The 25,847-nt window shown below is 36.8% G+C and overlaps 6 protein-coding genes across 8 annotated transcripts; 5 read left to right on the plus strand and 1 right to left on the minus strand.

Annotated features, from left to right (window-relative positions):
- Positions 1–574: 574 nt before the first annotated feature.
- Positions 575–2,061, minus strand: LOAG_00069 (hypothetical protein; the record flags this gene model as incomplete). The annotated part of the gene is made up of 3 exons (XM_003135610.1): positions 575–712; positions 1,712–1,796; positions 1,835–2,061. 3 exons carry the CDS (start codon positions 2,059–2,061, stop codon positions 575–577), a joined length of 450 nt encoding a protein of 149 aa, XP_003135658.1.
- A 2,014-nt stretch (positions 2,062–4,075) lies between these two features.
- LOAG_00070 (hypothetical protein) lies at positions 4,076–8,733 on the plus strand. Its single transcript, XM_020445333.1, has 14 exons — positions 4,076–4,254; positions 4,570–4,707; positions 5,174–5,290; positions 5,395–5,476; positions 5,802–5,893; positions 6,199–6,310; positions 6,421–6,517; positions 6,628–6,689; positions 6,913–7,006; positions 7,103–7,235; positions 7,348–7,427; positions 7,771–7,871; positions 8,000–8,175; positions 8,431–8,733. Exons 1-14 carry the CDS (start codon positions 4,123–4,125, stop codon positions 8,494–8,496), a joined length of 1,482 nt encoding a protein of 493 aa, XP_020304193.1. The 5' UTR covers positions 4,076–4,122; the 3' UTR covers positions 8,497–8,733.
- A 1,264-nt stretch (positions 8,734–9,997) lies between these two features.
- LOAG_00071 (hypothetical protein) lies at positions 9,998–11,437 on the plus strand (the record flags this gene model as incomplete). Its single annotated transcript, XM_003135612.1, has 5 exons — positions 9,998–10,135; positions 10,317–10,500; positions 10,675–10,875; positions 10,999–11,183; positions 11,294–11,437. The coding sequence occupies 5 exons, from the start codon at positions 9,998–10,000 to the stop codon at positions 11,435–11,437; spliced, it is 852 nt and encodes a 283-aa protein (XP_003135660.1).
- A 1,055-nt stretch (positions 11,438–12,492) lies between these two features.
- Positions 12,493–18,858, plus strand: LOAG_00072 (hypothetical protein; the record flags this gene model as incomplete). The annotated part of the gene is made up of 16 exons (XM_003135613.1): positions 12,493–12,570; positions 12,990–13,160; positions 13,252–13,334; positions 13,990–14,095; positions 14,341–14,478; positions 14,677–14,765; positions 15,526–15,693; positions 15,788–15,879; positions 16,185–16,374; positions 16,715–16,827; positions 16,986–17,059; positions 17,260–17,423; positions 17,779–17,914; positions 18,103–18,214; positions 18,385–18,535; positions 18,798–18,858. 16 exons carry the CDS (start codon positions 12,493–12,495, stop codon positions 18,856–18,858), a joined length of 1,926 nt encoding a protein of 641 aa, XP_003135661.1.
- A 1,970-nt stretch (positions 18,859–20,828) lies between these two features.
- LOAG_00073 (heat shock protein 90) lies at positions 20,829–24,556 on the plus strand. Of its 3 annotated transcripts, XM_020445336.1 has the most exons (12): positions 20,829–21,223; positions 21,317–21,452; positions 21,601–21,717; positions 21,797–21,929; positions 22,019–22,368; positions 22,485–22,694; positions 22,790–23,041; positions 23,119–23,331; positions 23,396–23,589; positions 23,819–24,003; positions 24,078–24,225; positions 24,316–24,556. In XM_020445336.1, exons 1-10 carry the CDS (start codon positions 21,138–21,140, stop codon positions 23,913–23,915), a joined length of 1,788 nt encoding a protein of 595 aa, XP_020307536.1. In that variant the 5' UTR covers positions 20,829–21,137; the 3' UTR covers positions 23,916–24,003; positions 24,078–24,225; positions 24,316–24,556. The 3 variants fall into 3 exon arrangements, with proteins under 3 accessions (XP_020307536.1, XP_020307535.1, XP_020304194.1); XM_020445335.1 differs by having other exon boundaries at positions 23,819–24,225; XM_020445334.1 differs by having other exon boundaries at positions 24,078–24,556.
- A 552-nt stretch (positions 24,557–25,108) lies between these two features.
- On the plus strand, positions 25,109–25,543 carry LOAG_00074 (hypothetical protein; the record flags this gene model as incomplete). The annotated part of the gene is made up of 2 exons (XM_003135615.2): positions 25,109–25,188; positions 25,303–25,543. The coding sequence occupies 2 exons, from the start codon at positions 25,109–25,111 to the stop codon at positions 25,493–25,495; spliced, it is 273 nt and encodes a 90-aa protein (XP_003135663.2). The 3' UTR covers positions 25,496–25,543.
- Between the last annotated feature and the right edge of the window lie 304 nt (positions 25,544–25,847).

Below are 25,847 nucleotides of genomic sequence, written 5' to 3' on the forward strand. Positions count from 1 at the left end.
GGTAGACAGCGCAGAGACTGAGCAAAAAAAAACGTCCCGTTACCTACACGCTTACCTATGCTATGTGCGCAGTAAAGCCCTCCGATGCATCACTAAGCCTCACCCATCCTTAAATTCCTTCCATCTATTCCCTCCGTAAATTTCACATACAGAAACATACGTACGTAACATATGCTTGTTTCCCTTACCGACCGCTTAAATCCACTGCTACTCTGCGAAAAAAAAAGATGGAGATGAAAGGAAGAGAGAAATAAGCTCTGCTTTGAGAGACAAAAATCAATTGTCATCAGCTAAGTGCCACAGCAAAAGCAAGAAGTAGTCATTCATTCACGTCTGTACTTCTGCACTTATGATTGCCATCTGTCAACATAAATAGAAGATGGAGATATCGCCAGATCAAGCATATAACTACGTCCTGATGTTTCCAGACGTACGCACGCACATAATGGGCATAGATATTTCAGGCTCCTCCTCCTCTGTGCTGGGTTTGACAAACTCAAAGCCCATTTGCTAATAGGACTTGGCTATCCAACATGTGATTAGCAAACATGCCAATCATTATCGATATTTTTTCTCAAAACGAACATTCATAAACACGCTCATAACAGTCAGGTCTTTTTTTATCGTCGAAAAACCAGCTGACCAATTTCTTTTCAACACTGCCGCCTTTTTCGGGAATCCAAGTGGTACTCCACAAGTGCTGCTGGTCTTGCTAGAAGTCCTTTGACTGAAAAATTTCGCGATTTCGACTATCTTTATTGGAATCAAGAAGTGAGGGGGAACTGAAGGGAAACGGTGTTAACGAGAATACACCTTAAAATTATGTGGCAAGGCTAGTTATCAAGAAGTTTTGATCCCCGTAGCTACCGTGTCTCTCAAGATACGGGGACATTTGGCAATTCTAACGAACCTGAAACTTGCTTTAATGAGATAGAATGTCACATGACGGAAATACCCTATTTTCCACAACTACAAGAGAATACAGTAAAGTTCTATAGACCCTGGAAGGCTTCAAGTGTTTATTGTTGCTGGTGAAAAATTCCAGAATTAAGGGCAAAGGATTTAAATTTAAGGTCCATTCTAGCTAATAATTTAACGAACTACTCAAACAAGTTATAGTTAGTGGTCGAATATAAAAAAATACAGAAGAATACAGGAGAATACAAATCACTAAGATTTATCCGTTGACCAAAAAAATCCAAAGACAGCTGTCCCTTTCTTTTCGTGAACGCTCAAGTCTATTTCCTTTCATGGACATATCGTATGCTTAAATCAAATGGTTTTTTAATTTTAAATTTAATTCTCAACTTTAACAGAAGTTCTGTCGAAGGCATATTCTCTATGAAGAGAAGCATACTGAAATTTTAAGCATTTCCAGTTACAATTTTAGTAAAATGAATGAGCGAAGTTGCTGTAATAAAAGTATCAAATCGAGCACGTTCTTACACACCATCCAAATTTCGCACTGAACAAAACGACCCTTTATCATTTGCTTTTCAAATGGACTTTTCAAAACTAATAAGAAATATGAAATGGAAAGAATACGAAACCTCCACTTAAAGCTACTTGCTCTGGCGAGATTGTCAGATTCAGTGAAACGAAATACGGAAGGTTTCGGAACCACAGTAGCACTATTTCCACACTCTATTTTTCTGTTAACAGTACAAATTATTCACAATCATTCTAAACAGGTACATATTTTTTGCCATACTTCATTGAGGTAATTTACAGGATCAGGCGATATTACTAACATTCTTTCATTCTTTGCTTTAACTTCTAGTTTAGTAAAGCCCTTCCTGGAATAATTTGTCTGTTCTGCATGCAATCCACCAACGTTATGGGATGTTTTTCGTGTTTGGTGATGAAGTCCTTTTTTGTTGATTGGCAGAGACGAATAGGTTTATTGACTGACGGGGAAATATCCCTCTTGAATATTATGAGAGTTGTCAGAGAATATTGAAGAGTTGGATGAATGGACAAACGAGCAATGTTAATCAATGGGTCAAGTGAATGACTGGATAACTGATTCTGACTATATAGCAGAGGCAGTTTACAATACATCACCAAATGCAAATAAGTGTAATTAACAATTTGGAAGGCCTTTACAATATTCCGACAATGCACATAAGTTCTTTACAACACCTCGGTAATGCACATATTCTCTGTTAATAGATTGAAAGAATTTTACAACAGAAGGCTTGCTACAATATTTAAACATTGCAGTTAAGAAATTAACAAATTGGAAGACGAGAGTAGGATAAATGATTCATCCTTTAGGTATTGAAATATTTAATTTATTAATTTTAATGAGTAATTTATGTGAAAGTTACTCTGAATAAAACACCTAATAGCACTTTTTCGGCTTCATCGACACCAATTTCTATTCCATAATGTTACCACTTTTTCTTTACCTGTTTTACTTTACTTCTTACTTTATTTTTTCTTGTAACTTTCCTAATATAATGTCGGATTACCAAAATTGAAATTACGTCAAAATAAAAATTTATACAATATCGACCAGGATGATGAAGTCTTGTAAATAAAAATAAGGTGACGAGGATTATAAGCTAACAACAGGGGTATGTCATAAAGAGATTTCGGTACATGTGCGCGACTGCAGTATTGACCATGCCAAAGGCAAGTTAGGACTTTAGTAAGCTCCTGAATCTCTATGATGATCCCGGTGCTCCCCTTCTAACCCCTAGATATATATATGGAAAAAAACCCGACAGAACCAGTTTTTTTTACAATCAAATACGCACTACATCGTCCGCTTCGCTTATCCTCCATTCGATCACAAGCCACACTCTATTCCTCTTTTTCCTTTCTTTACATTTTATACCTTCCCGGCAGCATATCTCCCAGCTTAATGAATGTCGACAATATATACTTCAGTTATTACGAAATGTATTAACGAAGCGACATTGAACCATTACCGAAGACAACGACAAGGGACTTGTTAGTAAAGTTGATCGTATCGCTTGTTCATTGTATAATTCTACTTTTTGTTATTGCTTACCAATTGATTGTGTGCTTTACATTTATTTCTTCTTACTGTTGTTTACTAGTAATATTATGTGAATACAATATTACAACCCAAATAAACCTATATTTCCTATAAATGAATCAACAAATTAGCTTCTCCGACATATGGCATCAAGTCTCGGTATTGAACTGTAGAATTATGTCTACCTCTCTTGATAACATCTTGCCTGTATCATGTATCGAGTGGACTCAAGAGACAAAAATTAATTCGAAACGATATTTCCACTGTTTAATTATTGTCCAGGAAACTGTCAACTGTAGTATTCTCACCAACATTCTCTATAGCATCATGGCAGTGCTAACTTATAAACGGGCCTGGTTATCTAAAGGAGTTTGCAAACTAATTTCAAATCTTTTCTAAAGTTGCACTGTATATTCTGTGCATGCGTATTTATACAGGAGAAGCACATGCCATGTTGTGTTTAACAAGAGGAATATCGGGAGAGTATGATCATAGACCGAAAGCACAGGACTCGACAGCCTGCATAGAATGACAACCCACGTATGTCAAGCCCTCGTGTTTAGCACTGGTTGCCGTTAACTCCTCATTCCACCTGTCCGTCACTTCAAATTAAATCCACGCGCTCTCTCCTGAATACACCTCAAGCGCATTATAATTACGCTGCAGCGCTATATTCAGATGGTGGAAACAAAGAGATAGCGCGAGAAAAGGTCAAGTGTCAAGTCCTTTGAGGGGAGGAGGGGGATGCGGAGGGTTAAATGTTTTGTTATTGTGATTACTGTTATGATGATTTTGTTATGATTTTCATTCCCTTATATCATGCATAAATAAAATGTGCTCTGAACTACCTCCAATCCTTCCACGTTCTGCCACCGAAAGATATCATTGCTCTACTGAAGCAACATTTTCATTCTCCTACTATATAATTGCTGAAAGAAGAAGGATGGAAATGGCAGGAATATGCATTTATGACAACTAAATGCAAGAAAAAGATTTCAAAAATTTCTTTACTTCTATCTGTTTGTATCGTATTAGAAGTGATTGAATTTCGAAAAAGTTCGATTTCTTTTTCAGTTAGGTGATATGCGATGTGGGTGGCTGTGGACGAATGACCAATGAAAAAGAAGGGAGCAATGAGTGAGATAAAGATAGAGAAGACTTCATCGCTACTCATTCTGATGGAGGGAGCACTTGAAAAATTAAAAGAACGAGAGTTCCCATGGATTTTTTCTGGCAAAAAATTTTCCGTAAGTTTATCAAATTCAACCGCATTATATACTATGAATTTATGATTAATTAAAAGACCGTGGTATTTTGTTTCCGCAGCTCTCCGAAGCTAGGAGTGTTCATTTATTCTATGGGAATCATGTCATCTTTTGGTGAACACCTCATTAATGTTGTGGAACAGTTCTACACTTTTATTTTCACTTCAGAAGTTGGTTTGTGTAATTAACCAGAATTTGATTCTTTGGTCTCCTGCTGTATGTGTTGAGGATATTTCAATTGTGGTAATTAAAAAATTTCTTCTTCCTGGTTTCTACCAAATTTTCGTTTCTCTGTAGGCAACATGGGTGCTTCGCTATTATGTACTTCGACATGCGGATATTCCCGGTCAAGAGTCATTTCTACTGGAACAACATGAAGACTGTATGCCTTTCTCCAGAATTCATAAAACTTTGGATTTACGACGTGTCTTGCAGGTTTTTTTTTTCAAATTTCGAGTTAAAGAAAATTGCTTCTGCATTTATTGCAGCGATATTCGTCTCCAATAAAAAGTTCTGTTGTACATTTATTGATTGCTTTCGACTGATTGTACTGTTGTGCTGGAGGTATGTAATATATTTCACTACAGAAAAACGTTTGCATGGAATGTTTTGCCTTCCAAATCCATTTTAACGATCATCAAGAAGGTTAGGATCTGGAGAAGACTCATAAGGATAACATTCGACTCAGCTAGTTATTGAAACATATTTTAAGCGTACAAAACAGAACCATTTATTTAGCAACTAATATTATATTTGGATTACGTCAAATGGAAAAGATTAATGGTAGCTTTTTTCTTGTGTGGTGAAAGGTTAAAGGTTTTGGAGAAGGAAATCTTGGTTGGTTAGCAGTATTCAAGAGAATTTAATGCATTAAATGTGTTTTATCCGTAAATAGTTCCAGGTTGACACAAATATTTCTTTGAAAGTTGGCAACCAGAATTGGATTTTTGCAATTCATTACAAAGCAAAGCATGGTGAAAGATTGAAGGTGCTGTACTTGGCTGCTCATAGCGAAACAGTGAGCTGATACTCCATCATTTTTCGTTGAGCGGATGCCATATTTATATTTTATTCCAAAGTCATGTTGCTTTAAAAAATATATTCAACGGCATCATAATTTAGGAGATGAATATGTGGATTATGAAATTTGGTTATGCTTGTAAACTCCAAAAACAAGATGATGAGAACGGTCAATTAGTCCCAGGTATTGCTGAATTTCTTTTGTTTTTGCGAAAAGATTGTCTTTCGTTTTCCCCCTTCCCCTCACCAGCTCGAATATACGTTTGGTTTAATTACAGTTCTGATTTTTCATGCAGTTAAGGTTTGTCAATCAATTCAAGCAAGCTTATGAAGGGATTTATACTTTGTTTTCAACAAGAATTCTCTTTTTCGTTCTAGAAACTTCAAACTATTGGATGAGAGGGCTTTTTGCATGCGTAAGACTAGGGTAAATTGTGCTGGAAAAATTGCGACTGAATTCAGATATAATCTGAATGTAGAAATTGAAATTATTGTTATACAGTTTTTAGTGCTTAGAGAAAACACTGCTGATGAAAGTGCAAATAAATTTCTGCTTGTAGCAGATTGTATGAATGAACGTTACTTTGCTGATAATTCTGTGGTATGTTTTTCATGTTTTAATAAAGTATCAGTCGTTTTTATTTGGAATAATTCTCAAGTGGAACAATTATAAAATGAGTGCAAAATAAACTATCATAGAGAGATGTCTTTAAAAAAAGATGGTTCTTGTTATTTTTAAGGTCTTCAAAGTTATACTGTATTGCAGAAATACTAGGACTCTTTTTCACGATATATTTTATTTCCATTTATTTTGCTTTTTGATTTTCACTTTCTCGATGAAATTAAGGATTTCTATAGCGGATTGCACTTTTAACGGGATGATCTAAGTTTACACAAATTTATCAGGTAGAGTCGCCGATGTTTTCAAATGTTATTACTAATAATGCCGATTATGTAGACACCGTGACCGCTAATGCTTATATACGTTTAAAGGATTGCTCGTCAGCGCATTCATTAGGTAAGCGTGTTACGATTTCAATTTTTCTTTTGCCTGTTGCCAACGAAATGTTAATGATTATCCTTGAATATTTAGGAAAGTTTTTTTTCTCGAATAAGAAGGATTTGCAGGAAGCAGCTCAGCATCTTTATGCTCATGCATCGCTAGTTCATCCACTTTATCAGAAAACCTTTCATTCAAGAATTCGTCCTTGATTCCTCCTCCTATGTGAGTTGAATTTCATGGCTAAGTGAAAATTAACTTCTTCCATATATTTCTCATAATTTAGTTGCATATCTTGGTTAAAAACGCAGTTATGGTTGAAGTTATAACTTCAGACCACCCAAACCAAACCGTCGTTCACGTGCAGAGAAAAGCGGAAAACACGTTTTGGAATCAGGTTTTACTTAAATATACTCTTTCATCCACTCACCAAATCTTCAGTCATATCTTAAGAATTAGGGGTTTAGATGTTTAGAATATACATATTTATTCGATCGAGACAAAAGGCTAAAGCAAATGATTTCAAAAGCATGCAAATTCGAAATTTTCATTGAGAAGTTGAACTAAAATGCCAAGACACAATACTGTAGGCTTCTTAGTGAGTTATGGTTATGCTTTAGGTAGATATATTTTGGATCAACCAGTGAATCCTGCAGATGTTCATGAGATTCTTAGTGTAAAAGAGGAAGAGTGGAGCAACGAAACAGTTCGTCCGTATGTCATTTTTCTAATAGATTCAAGATTTTGTAGTATCTTGAAGTTTTATGTCATGAGATCGAAACCCAAATTATTTCTCATTCCCTTCTTTAGAGATAGAGTTGGCTCGATCAATGGAGATGGTACTTTTTTATTATTTGATTCTCCCCTAACACCTATTGTTTCTGATTCGAACGCTCCTAAACTGTTTCCACGTCGCCGTAACTTCCACAACATTCCTCCTGAGGTAAAGCAGTTCATGTCATGTTCAGGGCATTTAAAAATGGTAACTTTCTTGATCTGATCTTCTGATTGCTTATTTAAACCTTTAAAGAGTTTGTCAACTTATATAATTCTAGGTAGACCGATCTTGTAAGCCGACTGGAATCAAATATATCGCTCTAAACACTGGTCAGGAAAGATCTAGTACCGATGATAGGTAAAAACAAGTCAATTCTATCATTATGCAAATTCTAATATTAAAAGGTTGTTTCAACCGTGCTTTAGACAGTTTTATTTAATACTTTGATTTGCTGGTCGGTGGAAGTACTATTTTTGTGACTTCAATGAGCATCTCAAAATTATCTGAAAAGGAAGGTTAACAGTGAGTGAAGGAATAGAGAATTGAAATTTAGCAGTTTACGAGGAAAAGAAAATTAGAATGGATTAATTTCTGCATACTATCAAATTTTTTACAAGATATTTAGTTGTTTTTTATAACGAATCTAATGTTGTGTGATGGAACATAGTTTCGTTAACATAAAATTTATTTGTCGGTTTAGAAAAAGCGAGACATTTGAGACATCCTTGCGATTTTTACCAACTAATCTTTCATATCAACAATCTTTGCATCCTGTAGCACTGTGGAATAAACAAGTAAGAGGTGGATGTCTTTCTTGACAATTTTCTTATCGTTTTTGTGCAAATTGTGCTGAGTGGATGCCAAACTAGCATATATTTTTGATTGGTCATTGGTGAAAAAGCAATAAATGTTTTTTTTCAAGATTTCAGTTGGTCAGGAAGCTCTGTACGGTAATGAAGCAGTGAGAACTACGAATGACACGCTGGATTATCTTGATCCTATGAGGGAACCACTAGCACAATCACAGCCATTTATTAAATCTTCGCAGCGGCACAAAATTGCCTGTCCTACTGAGTACACACAGATTGATGAAGAAAACACAAAGGTGCCAATTTTTTTCGAAAATTCTATTTGGAAAATTTCCTCCACACCTAAATATGCAAATCTGTGTTTTCGAATTGCGTACTTATAGATTTCTTATAGTTACCGTTTTATTGAATGCCTTGGAATATGCTGAAATACGAATATTCAATATGCCTCAAATTAAACCTGTCATCTAGTGTAAAGTGGACTACTAGCAGCTTATTACAGCAGCAAAAATGTGATGTAAAAGGAAAAACTGTTTCAAAAATCATTTCAGGCAGTTTTGAAAGCTAATGTACGACAAAACGAGATGCGGCGTAATGGCTTTCCAGTTTGGCCTTGATGGTTTCCGGCTATTTCTTCTTTATTCCTTGTCGTTTCATGTAACCTCATCTTGTTATGCATCCATTCGTTTCGTCCTTCAAACAAAATTGTGGCAATTTTTTGCTGATTTAAACTCGCATTAGTTTCTGAAGCGACGAATCATAAGACATATTTTATAATATGTCGCATCCAGTGCTTTGAAATCAACAATCTCTTCTTGAAAGAGGCACCATAAAGAATGTGTCATTAATTGTTCGTAGCCGGATAGGTTGCCAGAAGCTGGTAAATGGTGGTTAGAAAACTTCGATAGCTCCAAATATTTTATAGCCAAATAATGTTATTTTGTTCTACTAAATTTGAGTTGAGTAATTTTCCGTTCGCGAAGTGCTTGAGAAATTTCCATAAATGGATTCTGTAAATGTGACATTTCTTCACTTTAATCTTATCATTGTTTTGTCATAATTTATTGACTATGCATTGAGGAATTGAGAGTCATTTCATTCTCTTCAAGTATCATAAATTATTGCACGTGAATGATAATAAACAGTGCTATTATATGCTCTTTTCAAATGAATTCCACTTTTTATGTGCAGTGAAGTGAGTTTGGAGGGGAAGAAGAGAAATCTGATTCCAAGAATTTTGAATATTCCAATCCGGAGAGTTTTTAGAAAAAGTGGGAGTTTCGCCATTGCATTTAGATTGAGTATTTTGAAAATACGTGAAGCTGATTTGACATCTTTGCCGTTCCACCGATCTTCATTGGCGATATCATTATTGAGTTACTTACAGAAATATTTTCGGAACATTGTTTTCTGAAAACATGGCATGCAACAGTTTGCTGTTACCATTGGTTGATGGATGGTCCCCCAAATTTTAGATATCAGTGGTTATGCTCATATGTTTCGGGAATATATAAGTGGGTTTTTAGGGTTTCTTGAGGTTCTAGGGTTTTTTACATTCGGGAACAGGCTTTCAACAGATAAGCCACCAGATCTTGAAAGAAGTAAGCCAGGATGATCAAAGGTGCATTAAGCAAACAAGAGAGGAAAGCGAAAGTCTGCTGTAGTTGCTAATATTGTGACAACAGTATTTTACAGTGTGCGATGCTGGCTAGTGTTCATAAAACGTGGGATTTTTTTGTAAGTTGGGCAATCATAACAAATCGATCAATCTTATCAGTTTGATTTAAGATCCGAGACATGAAATCATTAATCATTTAGAAGGAGATGAAAATAAAAAGCCAAAAATGGTGTTTAAAAAAAATTACAAAACATCTTTTTATAATCCCCATAAGAAAACATAGAAGAGTGATGCATACTCTTCTCTTTTTTTGATTAACTTGTGTCTTATGTAGGATGGCGTGATGTACGTTCCACTTCTGTGATCGACCGGTTTTTAACAAGTACAAATACTGTGTACCTATTGAAAAACATCATTTCGCTTTGCGTGCTATTACACCTAGGCATACGCAGTATTTAAGGAAGTCTCATCCGATAACTAAAGCATGCAGTTCTCACGAAATGTCGAAGATAGCAGGAAGTTTGTCGAGTTGTGCATCGGTGATCGGAATTGCGACGTGTTTCTTTTATATTCCGTACTTGATGGGACGTATGGAAGACATCCGTGGTAGTCTGGCTGTCAAAATGGATCTCTTTCGCGTAGGTTGTTTTGAGAATTAGTTATTTTCACCGCTTAAGAAATTCAAGTGAGAATTATTCCTTTCAATTCAAAACATCAGCAAACAAATTTTAGAGTCGTAAGAAATTCAGTTTTCTATTGTCCCTTTTGTTCAATCTGCGTTCGAAACATTTACTGAGATTCGCATACAATTAATTGTAGATACTGGAGCAGGAAGTATGGAGTGAAATGATAATTACTCGTGATAGTGAGCCACGTAGCCGCAAAGAACGTCAAGTGGAGCCAGTTTGCAACTGTGACTTTGGCGACCGATGCCCACCAGGACCTCCTGGAAGACCTGGATCTCCGGGAGCACCCGGCATTCCAGGACCCCCTGGCCAACGAGGTATGACTTGTAAAGTATCTAAGAGACTCGTATCAGCAGCTTTTTACATTCAAATTTTGTCAAAATATCAAATGTTTTGAATTTAGGTCGCACAAAAATATAAGGTTTATTTTTGCCATCAAAGGATAATTGAAAAATCATCCATGCGCCTTATGACATTATGCACCGTTTCAGGAGGACCAGGCTTACCTGGAATTGTACCACCAATGACTTTTCAGCCCGCGGTCGGTTGCAAACAATGTCCACCAGGACCAATTGGACAACCAGGTCCACGAGGACCAATGGGACCACCTGGTGAGAAAGGGCCAACAGGCAATCAAGGACAAGATGCCCGTCCAGGCAATAGCGGACCACCAGGACCTCCTGGACTTGCAGGTGAATATAATAAATTAATGTTCCGTAGCATTGCCTGCCAACTTTTTTTAGAATAAAACAGCTTCGGAGATTGTACTATAAATAGCGCAAATGTCTCCATCTTTCCCTTTTTTTATATTCCAGGCCAACCAGGACAGGATGGCAAACCAGGTCAGCCAGGTCCACCAGGAAGTGAAGGAGTTGTTGGACGCAAGGGACCTCGTGGACCAGCAGGCCCAGTTGGACAAGTCGGACCGAAAGGCCAACCCGGACCTCCCGGTAGTCCAGGACAGCCAGGACAACCTGGTTATCAAGGACATCAGGGAGAAGTAAGTTAATCTGAAACATCAAAAAGAATGAACGTAATAATCCTTATTCACAACTTTCATTTGCTGAACTTTTCAAATTTCTTGATTTTTTAATATTCTAAAAATTACAGCCTGGAAGTAGCGGTGCACCAGGTTTGCGTGGACCACCGGGAACTCCAGGACCACCAGGAATTCCAGGAAAGGATGCAGCGTACTGTCCCTGTCCGAAAAGAGCAATGTCTGTGCTTGTTAAAGCAGCTAAAACCAAAGTTTAAGCGCTTATGCGAGGATAAGTCTATCGACGGTGATTATACCATTTCTGCAATCTTAATATCCAGCATAATTTTCTCGTGCCAATTGAAAGCTTTTCTAAATAAAGGTTGAGAAGCATTTCGAACAGAACACACACAGCAGCAACGTTAAATTATCAAAAAATGTAAATGAAAATATTAATGAAACAAGATTAGATCATAAAAGTGCTTAATATTATTTATTGATGATAATATTTATTTACAGCGTCATGGTTTGTACAAATGTAGAAATGATGCGTTAGGTATTGTAACCTATATACATTACTACGCCACTGCCCACGTTTATTATCGGTCCCTGATGAATATGTATGTAAAGCTTTAAACCCGAGAATTTTACTTTAAAATTTTATAATAAACAACATCTGAACTTAAAAATTTATGTGATTTGAAATGACAAACCAACTAAGCGAGACGAAGGAAAAGATTAGAACCAATAAAATTGATTAGTAGCTTCTTATTAAAACGTAATTTCCGCACTTTTTTTTCCTTTTTGATTTTTATGAGGGACTCCAGCAAATAATTTATCTTTCTTTGTTCCACATCTCTCACCATGTCCAGGTATTTAGTGGTAATCAAAAAAGTCTCGTTTACTCTAACCCCCTAATGTCAAGCTGTAACTGAAAGAACTAATTCGTAGCGGACTACGAAAAATGTATCGGTACTGAAGTTTACCCACCACATCTTCTGAAAAATTGTCATCTCTCCAAGAAACTCTTCCACTGTAAGGGTGAAAATGAGCTGAGACAAGTCAAGAGTTTGAAAACCTGAAAGGTGAAAGACAGCCCGCCCTCTCCTACCACCGCATCACCTTTCTTTGAACCCTGCACCTCCGCTGGCCGTTCAGTAATTGCGGCGGAACCTATTTCGTTTGTCGTTCTCTATAATGTTGAGTTCTTTGAAGGTTTTGATTTGTGTCCTTTTTTGATTTATATTTTGACCTAGGAAAGATCCGATTTAATGATAGATAAAATAACGCTATGGTGAAATTTTGTTTGAATGCCCTTTTAGAGCTCGCGAAAATGCCTGACGAAACGGAAGAGATGGAGGTGAGTGAAGGTGACGATTGTCAGAAAGAGATCAGCGTCACGCAAGGAGAGGTCATCGTTTGCCTTTATTAGATTTCAGTAAGATTACAAGGTACTAATTTCATCCAAAGCGGGATTTTGTTCCATAATTTTTAGAGATATATTTACGTTTACATCTCAGAATACATCGAGTGTGACATGGTCTTTTCCTGTCCTTACACTCTTAATTACTCAATTATATCTCTGTTCGCTCCTTACTTATGCTTTATGTAAGTCTCACCTTGCTAGCATACTTTGAAAATTCCATCGCTGATTCAAACATTTCTTGGAATCATTTTTAACCCGTTCCTTTACCTATGATACTACGAGTTCATAAATCTTCCCTTACTTTGATATGTATTCCTTACGTTCCACTTATGTTAGTAGTTCAGTAGAATTTAATTTTCTTTGTCCGAATTTTAGTATTCATTTCAACTAGTGGTGGTATTCAGATATTGAAATTCACATCGGCTGCGCTGAAATATGCTAGCAAAAGTGGGAAGAAATTGAAAGACTGCAATAAATACGCACGAATCGGTGAAAAATATCATTTACGTTTCAAGATGATCAAATGTAATCAAGCGCTTGTAAAGACAATATTGCACAGCTATGGATTTGAACAGGTTGACTTGACTTCCATTCATCTTATAAAACTTTTTCATTCATTTGTTTGTCGACTGTCATTCCTAAGTGATTAGTAATCATAAGTTGCAGTGCTCTTCAAAAAACTCAAATTGCAATATCATCTGGACCGGTTCACATTTGAAACCGCATGTTTTGCGTTCTATGGCATCATGGTATAACTCCCTTTTGAAAATTATGTCTATGTTTGTTTATTGCTTTAAATACTCTCCGTAAGTCATTTTAATTGAAACTTGTCTACATGGGTCAAATTGTGTGCCCTTAAATTGTATGTATTTGCACTTTAGTACTTCCTTTTACTTATGCATTTTATTAGGATGTCTAACACTTTTGGTGAAGAATCATGCATTTTGAAATCCCAATATTTTTTGACATGTTGCTGCGTCGTGGTATGTATTCCATAACAAAAATTATTTTTCCTTTTTTTGTTAGAAAAAGCAAACAATGCAGAGAAACTACTGTTGAAAAGTAAAGCTTTATCATGTTTATTGTTCTTAATTACTTTTATTATTTGAAAACTAATTTATCGTAGATTCTCTACGCATATTTTAGTCAGTTTTCTTTCCAAGGTATGATTGTTAGAACTGTCGAAGTAGCACCACTTCGCAGATCATTTTGCAAAAATGACATTTAAAAAGTGTAACATCTGTATAATCCCAGTTTCGAAAGGCGAGTTCAGTATCGATAAGTTCTAGAGTTCTATTAACTCAGGGCATTTGAGTCATGATTTAATTTAACCATATCACCAAAAATTTACTTTTGAAAATCGGTCGAGTGATTAAAACACCTCATCTGCCTTACCTTTTGCAGGCAGCGTGTGAATCACTTTCCAAAAAGCTTTCTGCTGACGAGAAAAGATAAGCTATACGAATGTCTGGGACGGGCTCAGACCTTATTTGGAACTTCCTACGATATTGTGCGTTCAATTTTACTTTTCTTAGTATTCAATTATTTATGGTGAAATGTGCAAAAAATCTACAAATGAAGTTTTGCTGGTATTTTCTCTTTCCTTTTTGCATCTTTAGGAATGTGGAAGACAACAATTACTTGTTAAATTACCTTTCTTCTTTTCGCCTAAAACTCGTATGTTAGAAATTTAGTTAAATTTTATTCTTCATATACTTCCAGATCGCATTATTAAATTACTTAATTTTATTTCAGATCCCGGAATTTTTTGTCACCCCGAAAGATTATCAGAAATTTGTTGATCATTTCAATGGACAATCTCACGGTTTGAAACCTTTTATCGTAAAACCGGTTGCTTCTTCACGTGGCAATGGCATTTTTATTATCCAGAGCGTAAGTTTATAATGTTTGGACCTCCGTTCGGGTGCATTTTTTATAAACTCAAAGGATTGTCAGAAATTTTTGATTTGTTTATTCCTAGATAATATTATGGGAAGTGCCAAGAGCCTGTTAAATTATAGGATCATCTTTTCAAATTAATCAAGTTCTAATTAGAAGACTTGTTAATATTTTTCCAAATAATTTCTTCAGCCTGGAGATATACCACTCGGATCTCCAATGTTGGTTTCACGTTACATCGAAAATCCATATCTGCTCAACGGGCACAAGTTTGATTTGAGGTTTGTTGTTAGGAGTTTGCGATAATTGCGATTTCCAGTGTTTTTAGTGCGGAGTATAAGGTATTAATAGTATCTTCCACTGATTGCACTACTAATCCCGAACACTACCATTCGCAAGTGTTCTACATAAAAATTCCAGTATGAATTTTTTATAATATACTTCGCTAATTGGAATATCACTAGTATGGATCAATTCTCTCTAACTAGTCATGATGTTCAATGTTTTCTCGATTTGTTAAATGTCAAATTGTGTTCAAGAAATTTTTTCGATTGTCAACAGTGCTTTGGAGTTGCCATCCCTGCATCAGAATTAGTTGTTCGCTTCCGATTCTATGAGAAAAGATTCCGATAGTATACAAAAGTTAAACTTTAATTCCAGTAAGCGCTCCATAGACTTGAGTTCTTCATATATTTTTTAATGTGTCATCAGTTTTTGCACAAGTGACATCTCCGGATTTTGAAAAACCAGATCTTGGTCCTAAATTAGTTCTCGAATTTATAGTTTTTGATTCAGTTAGATCAAAAAAAGGATTCTGAAATGAGGGGTAGTTCTTCCAAAAAGATTCCAGAACCGCATCATTATTTTCTATAAAATAATTAGGAATTGCAAAAGAAATTTTGGAGAGATTCGTAAAATTATGAAATATGTAGCAATTTCGAAAGTACAGTGACAATGAACTGGAACCCAGGGTTTTATAGTGACAATGAATCCGAACCCGAAATTTTCGAAAAGTTCTCATAGTTTTCAGTCTTTTTTCAGATTATATGTATTAGTGACGTCATTTTATCCATTGGTTGCTTATATGTACAGTGAAGGACTTGCACGGTTTGCTTCGGAAAGATACTCCAGTAGTGCAAAAAGCTATGAGCAACGCTTTTCGCATCTTACCAACTATTCACTTAACAAAAACAATGGAAAATTTATCAGGTGAATGCCAAAAATATTTTCATTGTGTTTCAGATTTTCGACTTTACTATAAACTTTGGAAACAAGGACTGAAGGATTGATTAATCATTTTCAGGAATGAAAGTGCTAATACTGAGGATAGTGGTCACAAGTGGACATTAGGTGCCCTACTCCGAAAATTGCAGACTAATGGAATAGATACAAACTGTATGTTTCTTTTTTCCCTGTAATTCAGCTATTGCAATGTTGAATAATTCTAACATGAGTCCTTAGAAGTCATTTTCCGGAAGTCACTAGTTAGGATTTAATATGGAGGGAGGTATATTCCAGAAAAATGTTAGTCTCAGTGGTTTCACAAAGTATATCTGCTGAAGTAAAGTTCTTAAGATAGATATGGATTATGTTCATTAGTATCATTTTTATTATTCTCTTTAATATTGCTAGATGTGTGTCCTTTGGTTTAAATAAAATTCGAGTAGGACAAAAAGTAGCTATAGAAATGGATATTGCAGTGCTGATGGTACGTGTGGAAGATGTCGTATTGAAAGCTTTATTCTCTGTACAAGGACAAATCGCGGCAGCGAGTAAAAATGTCGTTGTACATTCCAAATGTTGCTTTGAATTGTTTGGTTTCGACATACTGATTGATACTGGCCTTAAACCGTGGCTTTTGGAGGTGAATCTATCACCCAGTTTAAGTTGGTTGGTTACTAGTAGTTTTGCAATTATTTTCACTAATTCACTGATCTCCATTTTATCAAGTTTCTTTGATTTTGTTTCATTCTCCCCTATGATGGACTCAATTTATCAGTACTATTGATGCACTCTTCTCCGGTAACACTTGCAACATTTCAAAGGTAGTAGCTTAAGGATGTCAGCTGATTCTGAATTCACTGCAGTTTCGGTTTATACCTGCATATGTATAAAAAAACTGAGTACTAAAAGTAGGTTATAAGCTACGATGAAACACATCTAGGAGGTCTTTATATGCTAATATTCATGGATAATATTCCTTCCAATGCTAAACTCTTTTTGGTTACAGCGACACCCCACTAGATTTGCAACTGAAGTCTTCCTTAGTTTGTAATGTTCTTACGCTTGCTGCTGTACCACTTGTTTCTCAGAAATACACAGAAGGCCGATTTCCCAATTCTTGTGCGTTTATTTTTCGCTATTTCCCGCTCTGACGAAAAAATTATTTAAAGATACTGAGCTCTTAATCATAGTCATATCAAATTTTTTATAAACGTTGGTTCAGATAGTCCCAAAAAAAAATTCCAGGTAGAGACTTTGAAATTTAACTTTTCTTTCAGCTGCTTTTTCTGCTTCAAATAGGAAGAGGTATATGTCAAAAGATGCAACATTGTTCATTGCTCAGCGTTTAAAGGTTAATTTCTTTTGATTTTTGTTATAACGAAACAGACTTTGGTTTTTTAATATTACTTTTGAGTAATGTTTAAAAGGTTATTGCTCAGAAAGTGTTATAAAGTGAACACTTGCACGAATTTAGTTATTACCATGATGGAAATAATAATTTCCATCAAAAACGATTTAATATCATTTTCATTTTCACAAAAAAAATTTCAGAGGAAATCAATCCGATGTCTCTCACCTTCCTTCAGTCCAACGAAAATTTACACAAACAATAAAGAGCGTGCCCGAAATAGCTTGGAAAGATGGAAAATGGAATTTGATCGTTTGGGTGCCTTTGTTCCATTATTTCCTCGTGAAAATTCATTCTATCTTTATAGGTTCTCTTTCTGGAATACTCATTATGTTTGAACTCATCCTTAATTGTGTCATTTTAGGACTGATTAAAAGTCCTTAGTTTTTCTGTCCTTAATATTCTAGATACAGATATGGAGAAAATGTATTTCTCGGTTCTGGTAGTGACAAAATGGTTCATTAATACAAAAGGAACTATTTTTTCCGGCATCTCTTTCTCTTTCTTTCTTTCTTTTTTGTTAATATCAATTGGGACGTAACGTTCCATCAAAATCGAATCTGCTGATCGTTCGCAGCTGATACCTTTTGAACAATAACTCAAAAATGGATTTCGCACAGAAATATGAATCAGTCATTGATATGTTACTTGTTATATTTCAGCTATTTAATGGAAGATTATGATACCGTCAACTGGGATGCGCTCTTGTTCGAAAATATTTACGGCGATGGATTTCCTGACCCTTTTAGTGAAAAAACAATTAAACTAGTGCAGAAAGAACTGATGGATTGCGAAAATGTCAGTTTCCTATTTTGAAGCAGTATTTCTGAATATTTGTTATGCGTATTACTTGGATAATGTTTGAACTTTGCATTTTCAAGTCTGCAAAATGGGTTACATTAAATCCGGATGATACCAGTTCTATATTTTTATATACTGATTGGTAAATTAGAAATCAAAATTTAAATAAAGAATGCATTTCTTAGATTGCGGAAATAGCCTCCTTATCTGAATCGGTACGTGAGGCTCTAATGCCATCATTAAAAATGGCCGGAAGGTACACGTCAAGAATGACTAAGCCGGGTATAAGATATGCAAGTAAGTCTGCGGATCGTTTTTTTTCTCCCAAATCATTATATTTTGTTTGTTGTGTTTCGTTTGTGCAAATTACAAAATGGCCAAACGATATAGGACTTTTTTTGTTAACCTATCCAATCTTTCGATTCCTAAATCTTAGTGATTGGCTCCATCTTTTCTTATATTTTCAGATAAATTGCCAAAGCTCCGGCCAGAATTGCGTAAGAGATCCGATAGCTTTGAACAAACGGAATCTAAATTACGACCACTTGTAGCTAATTATGATGATGTTGTTTTTGCAACAAGTCTTCAAATTGACCATGCCTCTTTTGAAAAATACAAGTAAACCTTACGATTCTTCGTTCATCTAACTTTTCAAGAATGAAATCATTTGAAGTAATTAACAGCTAATGTTTAGGGCATTTATTGATGAAGCAAATCCAAAATTTTCATTAATGGAACCATCTAAAATTACTGTTTTTAAAACACCGTTTACTTTGCTCTCAAGATAAAGCAAGCTTTTTTTTTCACATATTTTCAGCAAATGTTTTTGCGGAACTCATCTGAACTTTAATTTTTTACAAATATTACTTCTTATTTTCAGGAAAAGTCTTCATCCTGACGCCGACGAAAATGCTGAACCAATGATAGCTATGCAATTTTAACTCCTTCCATTATTGACTGATCCGCGCATGTTGTTTGTAACACTCCGAATGTTGTTAGTGCTCTGATGTAATGTTTGCCTTTGGACAAGTAAATATTTTGGTCAGAATCGTTCCGAAAACTTTTCGACTCATTGTCGTCAGTGCTGTGAGTAACATCAAAAAACAGGAAGTCTTATGCACATTTTAAAATACTGACTACTCTTTCATAGTTGAAGTTGGTATGGCTTTGTTGACTGGTAAGATTTATCATAGATATTCAACTATCTAGCTCAGATTAATGTCATTCCAATTAGCATTAGCAGTTCTTTCCGAAATTTCCTTTTGGTATTTTCTTGCTCAGTTTTAACTTTAATTACTTTTAATATAATAACTATATGAGAAGCGTGACTTCTTGAGAGATGAAAAAACCTTTGATCCAAGAAGACCGATTTTCAGTCAAAGAGTTGCGCTATTTGGTTTGGAAAAGTCGCTCTTTTTAGCACAGTTCACAATGTAAAGGACATAGCCTCACCTTCTTTTGCAACTAGGAGCTATGATTTTCAGCTGTTGGGTCTCATGTCAGTGATGGTTAAATTTCAAAATTGTAAGTAGTGACAAATTATCAGAAATCCTGCTTCGGTCCTCACTGTTAGGGTTTTAGGTCTCTTTTTCGATACTTTAAACCCACCATTATGAGCAGAATCATTTTCTGTGGCGATCACAGCAGATTTTGCTGAGATTCGCTGACATATCTGATCGAAAACGCATATTTCACTTTCTAATATGTTTCGTCGTGGTTTTTACTTTTTTCCCATTCATGCTGCAGTAATATTCTTACGTTGTTAAGATTTTTCTTTTTTCGAATATATTTACGAATATACCTTTGAAATGAATGTATCTGCGGTCCAAATATGATTAAAACAGGTAGCAACATTTACGCAAACATCCGTTTGCTTCTCCCAACTGCAGACGTGTACTGTGATTTTAATGATGTTACTTTTTATTTTCATCAACTCTTTCCGGCTTTGTTTTTTGGTAGATTAAATAAAGTTATTTGTTCTGGAGAGAATTACAGCGATGCCTGTTGGGAGAACATACCGCTTTCATTACTGGTGTTACACAAACATTGAATACGTGAGGTTAGTGATAGCAACATCTCCTTTGCCAATCGTTGCTATCTTGCAAGATTCAAATTGCCTCTCACATTAACATAAAATTCATAACCATCTCACGGTATAAGTGCACAACACAAATGAAATTTGATAGCATTAATTAAAATGAAGCGAACGAAAGAGAAAAGGTCTCAATTCGAGATTTAGTTCTTTGGATATTAGACAGCATTGGCATATTACTTCTATTGAATATTATTTTCCGTCAGTAATTCAAAGACAAAATTTACTCTGTATGAAGAGGGGAGAAGGGTTACCTGAAAAACAGTCTTCTATCATAACTTCCCATTAAATCTCACTTCACGTGAATGCGATTTGTTATCTTGAAGTGCATCGGCGATGAAGAAGGATTGATAACCGTCCAGTAATCTTGCTTACTGCATTATTTGCTCCAACTTCTACAGAAAAAACATTTGCATCCAATCTTAGCATTAATTGGGCCACAACAACCGGAAAAAGGTTTCGGACATTAACAGTTCGCGCGCGCACTACGCATCCGAATGTTGCATAAACCATGTCCTGTTTTCTTGCTACGAAACTTTCCCCGACAAATGAAATATCCCCGAACCCCCTTTGGAAATGGAACTTTACTGCTTGAGAGGAAGTAACTCCATATGCATACACACCTCCGAGAATTTTCTAGAATGTTCCATCCCCCTCAAATGTGCATACCCTCGAAATCCCTTACAGAATCTTCCAGAACATTCTATTGCCGACCTCGGCCAAATATCGCACCATTCATTCATTGGTCGTCGTCATTACAAGCACCGCCTACCAGTGGTTCTAGAACATTCCTAGGGCCGGATGGTATAAAAGCGTATACTCGGATCTTGGGAACACAGTAGCGTGGTGGTATTTGCTGTGAGGGGTGATGGAGTAGATTGGGGTGGTTCGGTTGTTGTTGGAGGGGGGGTGGTGGAGGTTGTTATGGGCGTTGCTGTCCTAATGTGGTATGTTGGCGGGTTGTGGGGTAATTGTTTAAGGCAGTGAAGTGGCTAATTGTAAGGTGGGAGCAAGACATGAGACAATACGAGGTCACTACCCACGTAATGATATCTTATATGCACTTCTAATTTCAAATTTCAGCTCTTGCGTGCAGGATTTCTGATAATCTGACGAAAACCAGCAACAATGTCGGAAGAAATGAACGGCGAAACGTTCGCGTTCCAGGCGGAGATCGCCCAGCTAATGAGTCTTATTATCAATACATTTTACAGGTCAGTAGTCTTCTTTACTGTTGAAGAGGAAATTTACCTGCACTGTGTTAGTGGACGTTGGTTCAGGATTTCATACTCTTTGTCCCTTTTCAGCAACAAGGAGATCTTCCTTCGTGAACTGATCTCAAACTCTTCGGATGCCCTCGACAAGATTCGGTATCAGGCACTTACCGAACCGGCCGAATTGGAAAGTGGGAAAGAGCTATACATCAAGATTACCCCGAATAAGGTAATTTTGACATCTCCGTTGTGTTTCTCAAGCCTTACTGTTGGTGCACCGTATTTCTTTTTCAGAATCAAACTGCTTATCAGACTTGAAGCAGTCGGGCCTTTTGCACTGGTTATTAATAGTTGGTCTTCTACCTAAGTTCTTATAGGCTGATAAAACGCTGACCATTATGGACACAGGGATTGGTATGACCAAAGCAGATTTGGTTAATAATTTGGGCACGATCGCTAAATCTGGTACGAAAGCGTTTATGGAAGCTCTTCAGGTATGCCTTGTCTTCTAACATTCGAGTTTTGATTGCATTCAGTTCAGGTTTTACTCATTATATCAATTATGTACTTTAGGCTGGTGCTGATATCTCCATGATTGGACAGTTCGGTGTTGGGTTTTACTCCGCATTTTTGGTCGCGGATAAGGTTGTTGTGGCTTCCAAGCACAATGATGATGATTGTTACCAGTGGGAGTCGTCTGCCGGAGGTAGTTTAATTATCTGTCGAAGTGAATGCATTTATTAGTTGTAGTTACACGCTAGAAACTACTGAGGAATTATGGAAGTGTGTTTTTAGGTTCCTTTATTATTCGACAGGTGAACGATCCGGAACTTACCCGTGGCACCAAAATCACACTATACATCAAGGAGGACCAGACGGATTATCTTGAGGAGCGTCGCATAAAAGAGATCGTGAAGAAGCACTCACAGTTTATCGGGTATCCGATTAAACTTACTGTGGAGAAAGAACGTGATAAGGAAGTTTCTGATGATGAAGCGGAGGACGAAAAGAAAGACGAAGACAAGGAGAAAAAGGAGGGTGAAATTGAGGATGTTGGGGAAGATGAGGATGAAGATAAGAAGGAGAAAGACAAGAAGAAAAAGAAAATCAAGGAGAAGTACCACGAAGATGAGGAACTGAACAAGGTAGGACTAGAAAATTTAGGTAGTGATATAGCTGATTCACCTTACGTGAGTTTGGTTGGGTAGCATATATGTTGTACGTCGCTCGGTTGAATTGATTTTGAAGGCTTTTCATTTAGACGAAACCTATTTGGACTCGGAATCCCGATGACATAAGCAACGAGGAGTATGCGGAGTTCTACAAGTCGTTGTCGAATGATTGGGAAGATCACCTTGCAGTCAAACATTTCTCAGTTGAAGGCCAGCTTGAATTCCGCGCCTTGTTGTTTGTACCACAGCGTGCGCCGTTTGATTTGTTCGAGAATAAGAAGACGAAGAATGCTATTAAGGTTTGTTCGGAGGCATTCAGGATGCATATAATTTTAACGGAAGAAATTAAGATTGTACAATTTTTGAGCGACGGCATTATGTACTCTCTGTTTAGCTCTATGTTCGTCGAGTGTTCATCATGGAGAATTGTGACGAGCTGATGCCGGAATATTTGAACTTCATCAAGGGCGTCGTTGACAGCGAAGACTTGCCGCTGAACATTTCGCGCGAAATGTTGCAGCAGTCCAAAATATTGAAGGTCATCCGCAAGAATCTGGTGAAGAAATGCCTCGAACTGTTCGATGAAATCGCGGAAGACAAAGATAACTTCAAGAAGTTCTACGAACAGTTCTCGAAGAATATAAAGGTGCGTTTTCTTCTGCGTATAAAGTAGATGGTGGATGTGATATGTTACTCTTCCTGCTAACACGTAATTAACTGCAGCTCGGTATCCATGAGGATTCGACCAATCGTAAGAAACTTTCTGAATTCTTGCGATTCTACACATCAGCATCCAGTGAGGAAATGACTTCACTAAAGGATTATGTCAGCCGTATGAAAGAGAACCAAAAGCAGATCTATTTTATTACTGGTGAATCCAGAGAAGCGGTCGCCAGCTCTGCGTTCGTGGAGCGTGTGAAGAGACGCGGTTTCGAGGTTTGTGATACGGTCATTTGAAACAGTCATTGCAGTTTTCTTCATTGTTTACAAATTTTTGCAGGTAGTTTACATGACCGACCCGATAGACGAGTACTGTGTACAGCAGTTGAAGGAATATGATGGGAAGAAACTGGTCTCAGTCACGAAGGAAGGTCTTGAACTTCCTGAAAGTGAGGAGGAGAAGAAGAAATTCGAGGAAGACAAAGTTAAATTTGAGAATCTGTGCAAAGTTATGAAGGACATTTTGGAAAAAAGGTACATAATAATGGATTAACAAATTATCTGATTTCCGTAATGCGTAGAGTACTGCCAAGGTCTTGGTGCGTATGAAACATAAAGTGCAGAAGTAGGAGGGGTCAGTTCAGTTCTGTGGGTTTGAGAGATGAGTCTTTGTGGTGCAAGCTATAGAATTAAAGGTTTTGTCAATTTCTTTGCAGTTGTGGACACTTTGATTTTAATGTTTTCGTGTAATAATACATTGTAGGTGGAGAAAGTTGCTGTATCCAATCGATTGGTCTCATCTCCGTGTTGTATTGTCACGTCTGAGTACGGATGGTCTGCTAATATGGAGAGGATTATGAAAGCGCAGGCATTGCGAGATTCTTCGACGATGGGCTATATGGCTGCCAAAAAACACCTCGAAATCAATCCTGATCATTCTGTAATTAAGTACGTTGGTTGTGTTTATGGGACTTTTTCATTAGGATTGACCTTTTCAATTAACTTTATCGGTTTGTTTTCAGGGCACTGCGGGAACGTGTCGAGGCAGACAAGAACGATAAAACTGTAAAAGACCTAGTAGTTTTACTGTTCGAGACCGCCTTGCTTTCTTCTGGCTTTTCTCTTGAAGATCCGCAACTGCATGCGTCGAGGATATATCGTATGATCAAGGTAGGTTCGATGGTTTAAGAAGGAGGCGTTAAGGGCTGCGTGGGAATTGGGTCTCTTATTTAACACTTGTCAGAAAACACACTTTTTCAGCTGGGGCTTGATATTACGGAAGATGAAGAAGAAGAAGCAGTTGCATCTGTTTCTGGTGAGAAGGATGAATGTGTCCCAAACCTAGTTGGTGCCGAAGAAGATGCATCAAGGATGGAGGAAGTTGATTAATTCGCATTTGTTAAGTTTTGGTAGTTACCCACGGTCCGCTCATCAACCTGAATTTTGAATTGTGGAATTGAGTAGAAGTTGCTCAAACAGTGAATTAGTTGCAGTAATGAGTTTTTAGTTTGATGTCGAACTTGTGGGTTTTTGTTGATCTCGTGTTGAGTATTTACCCGATTCTTATACTGACATGGAAACAAAATTGTTAATATGCGCCAGCATACTACATCTATCACTCGATGGCGAGATGATTTACTTTTTAATTTATTTTTTAAAATGGTTTGTACCGCATCTTCATGTTTCGTGCTGTCGATAAAATTTTTCTGTTGAGGTGTTGGGAAAGTTACCAAGCTATTCTGAAAAAGGTATACTATACTCCAAAACTGCGTAGGTTATGTCTTGCCGAAGTTCGTATAATGGAAAAGAATGTGATAGTGGGTACATGCTGTATTTAAAGAAGGCAAAACTGGTGGTTGAGACTTAGTCATGGTATCATTCTGTTATTACTGTCGTTTGGAGGCTAGGTATTACAAAGTCATGGAGTTTTTCTCAGACTACAAGTACTCACGTTCTATTTGCTTTGTTTTTTGATACTGATTGGAGTGATCGTGGTGGGGAATACTCCTGTTTGGTTTGTGTGGCGCAGAGATACATTTGTAAAGGGAAAGAAATGGCTGTTCCGCGTGCTGTTTCACGATTGTCGTCCTTAGACTCAGCATTACTTATTTGTGATATGCAGGAGAAGTTCAGGTAATTTTATTATTAGAGTCGATTCGCATCTAAACATTCACTTTTTCTTTGTCTTCAATAGCAGAAGGGTCAGGAAAGTATATGGTTTATGGCTGGATTCTTCCTAAATTGCAGGTACAGTATCAAGTATTTTGAGGAAATTGTTCAAGTCAGCAAACGCCTTATTATGGCTGCGAAACTTCTTGATATGAAAGTCATTGCCACTGAACAGTATCCAAAAGGTGAAGTATATCTGAGTAGGAATTCCCAGGTTCTTGATCTGCAGTTTAAAGGATTGTCGTTAAACAGTGTGGTCCTAGCGCGTTGAAGACCATTTCATGCGCGTTGTTTTGAGTGCTGTAATTCTAAAGTGATGCTTAAGGGATTACGAGCCACAACTACAAACGAGTTTTCCCCATAGTTTCAATCAGTGGAACTCAATTTTTTCTTTAGGACTTGGACATACAGTGTCGGAATTGGACCTAAACAAACATAATATACCAGTTTTTGAGAAGAAGAGATTCAGCATGTGCATTCCATCTGTGATCAAAATACTTGAATCATCCCAGTCTGTGATATTATGTGGCATTGAAACGCATGTGTGTGTTTTGCATACAGCGCTTGATATGCTCGAAAAGGGAATTGCTGTACATGTGGTTGCTGATGCTGTCTCATCGCGC

The sequence above is a fragment of the Loa loa genome, assembly GCF_000183805.2.
Source record: "Loa loa unplaced genomic scaffold supercont3.1, whole genome shotgun sequence".
Taxonomy (NCBI): domain Eukaryota; kingdom Metazoa; phylum Nematoda; class Chromadorea; order Rhabditida; family Onchocercidae; genus Loa; species Loa loa.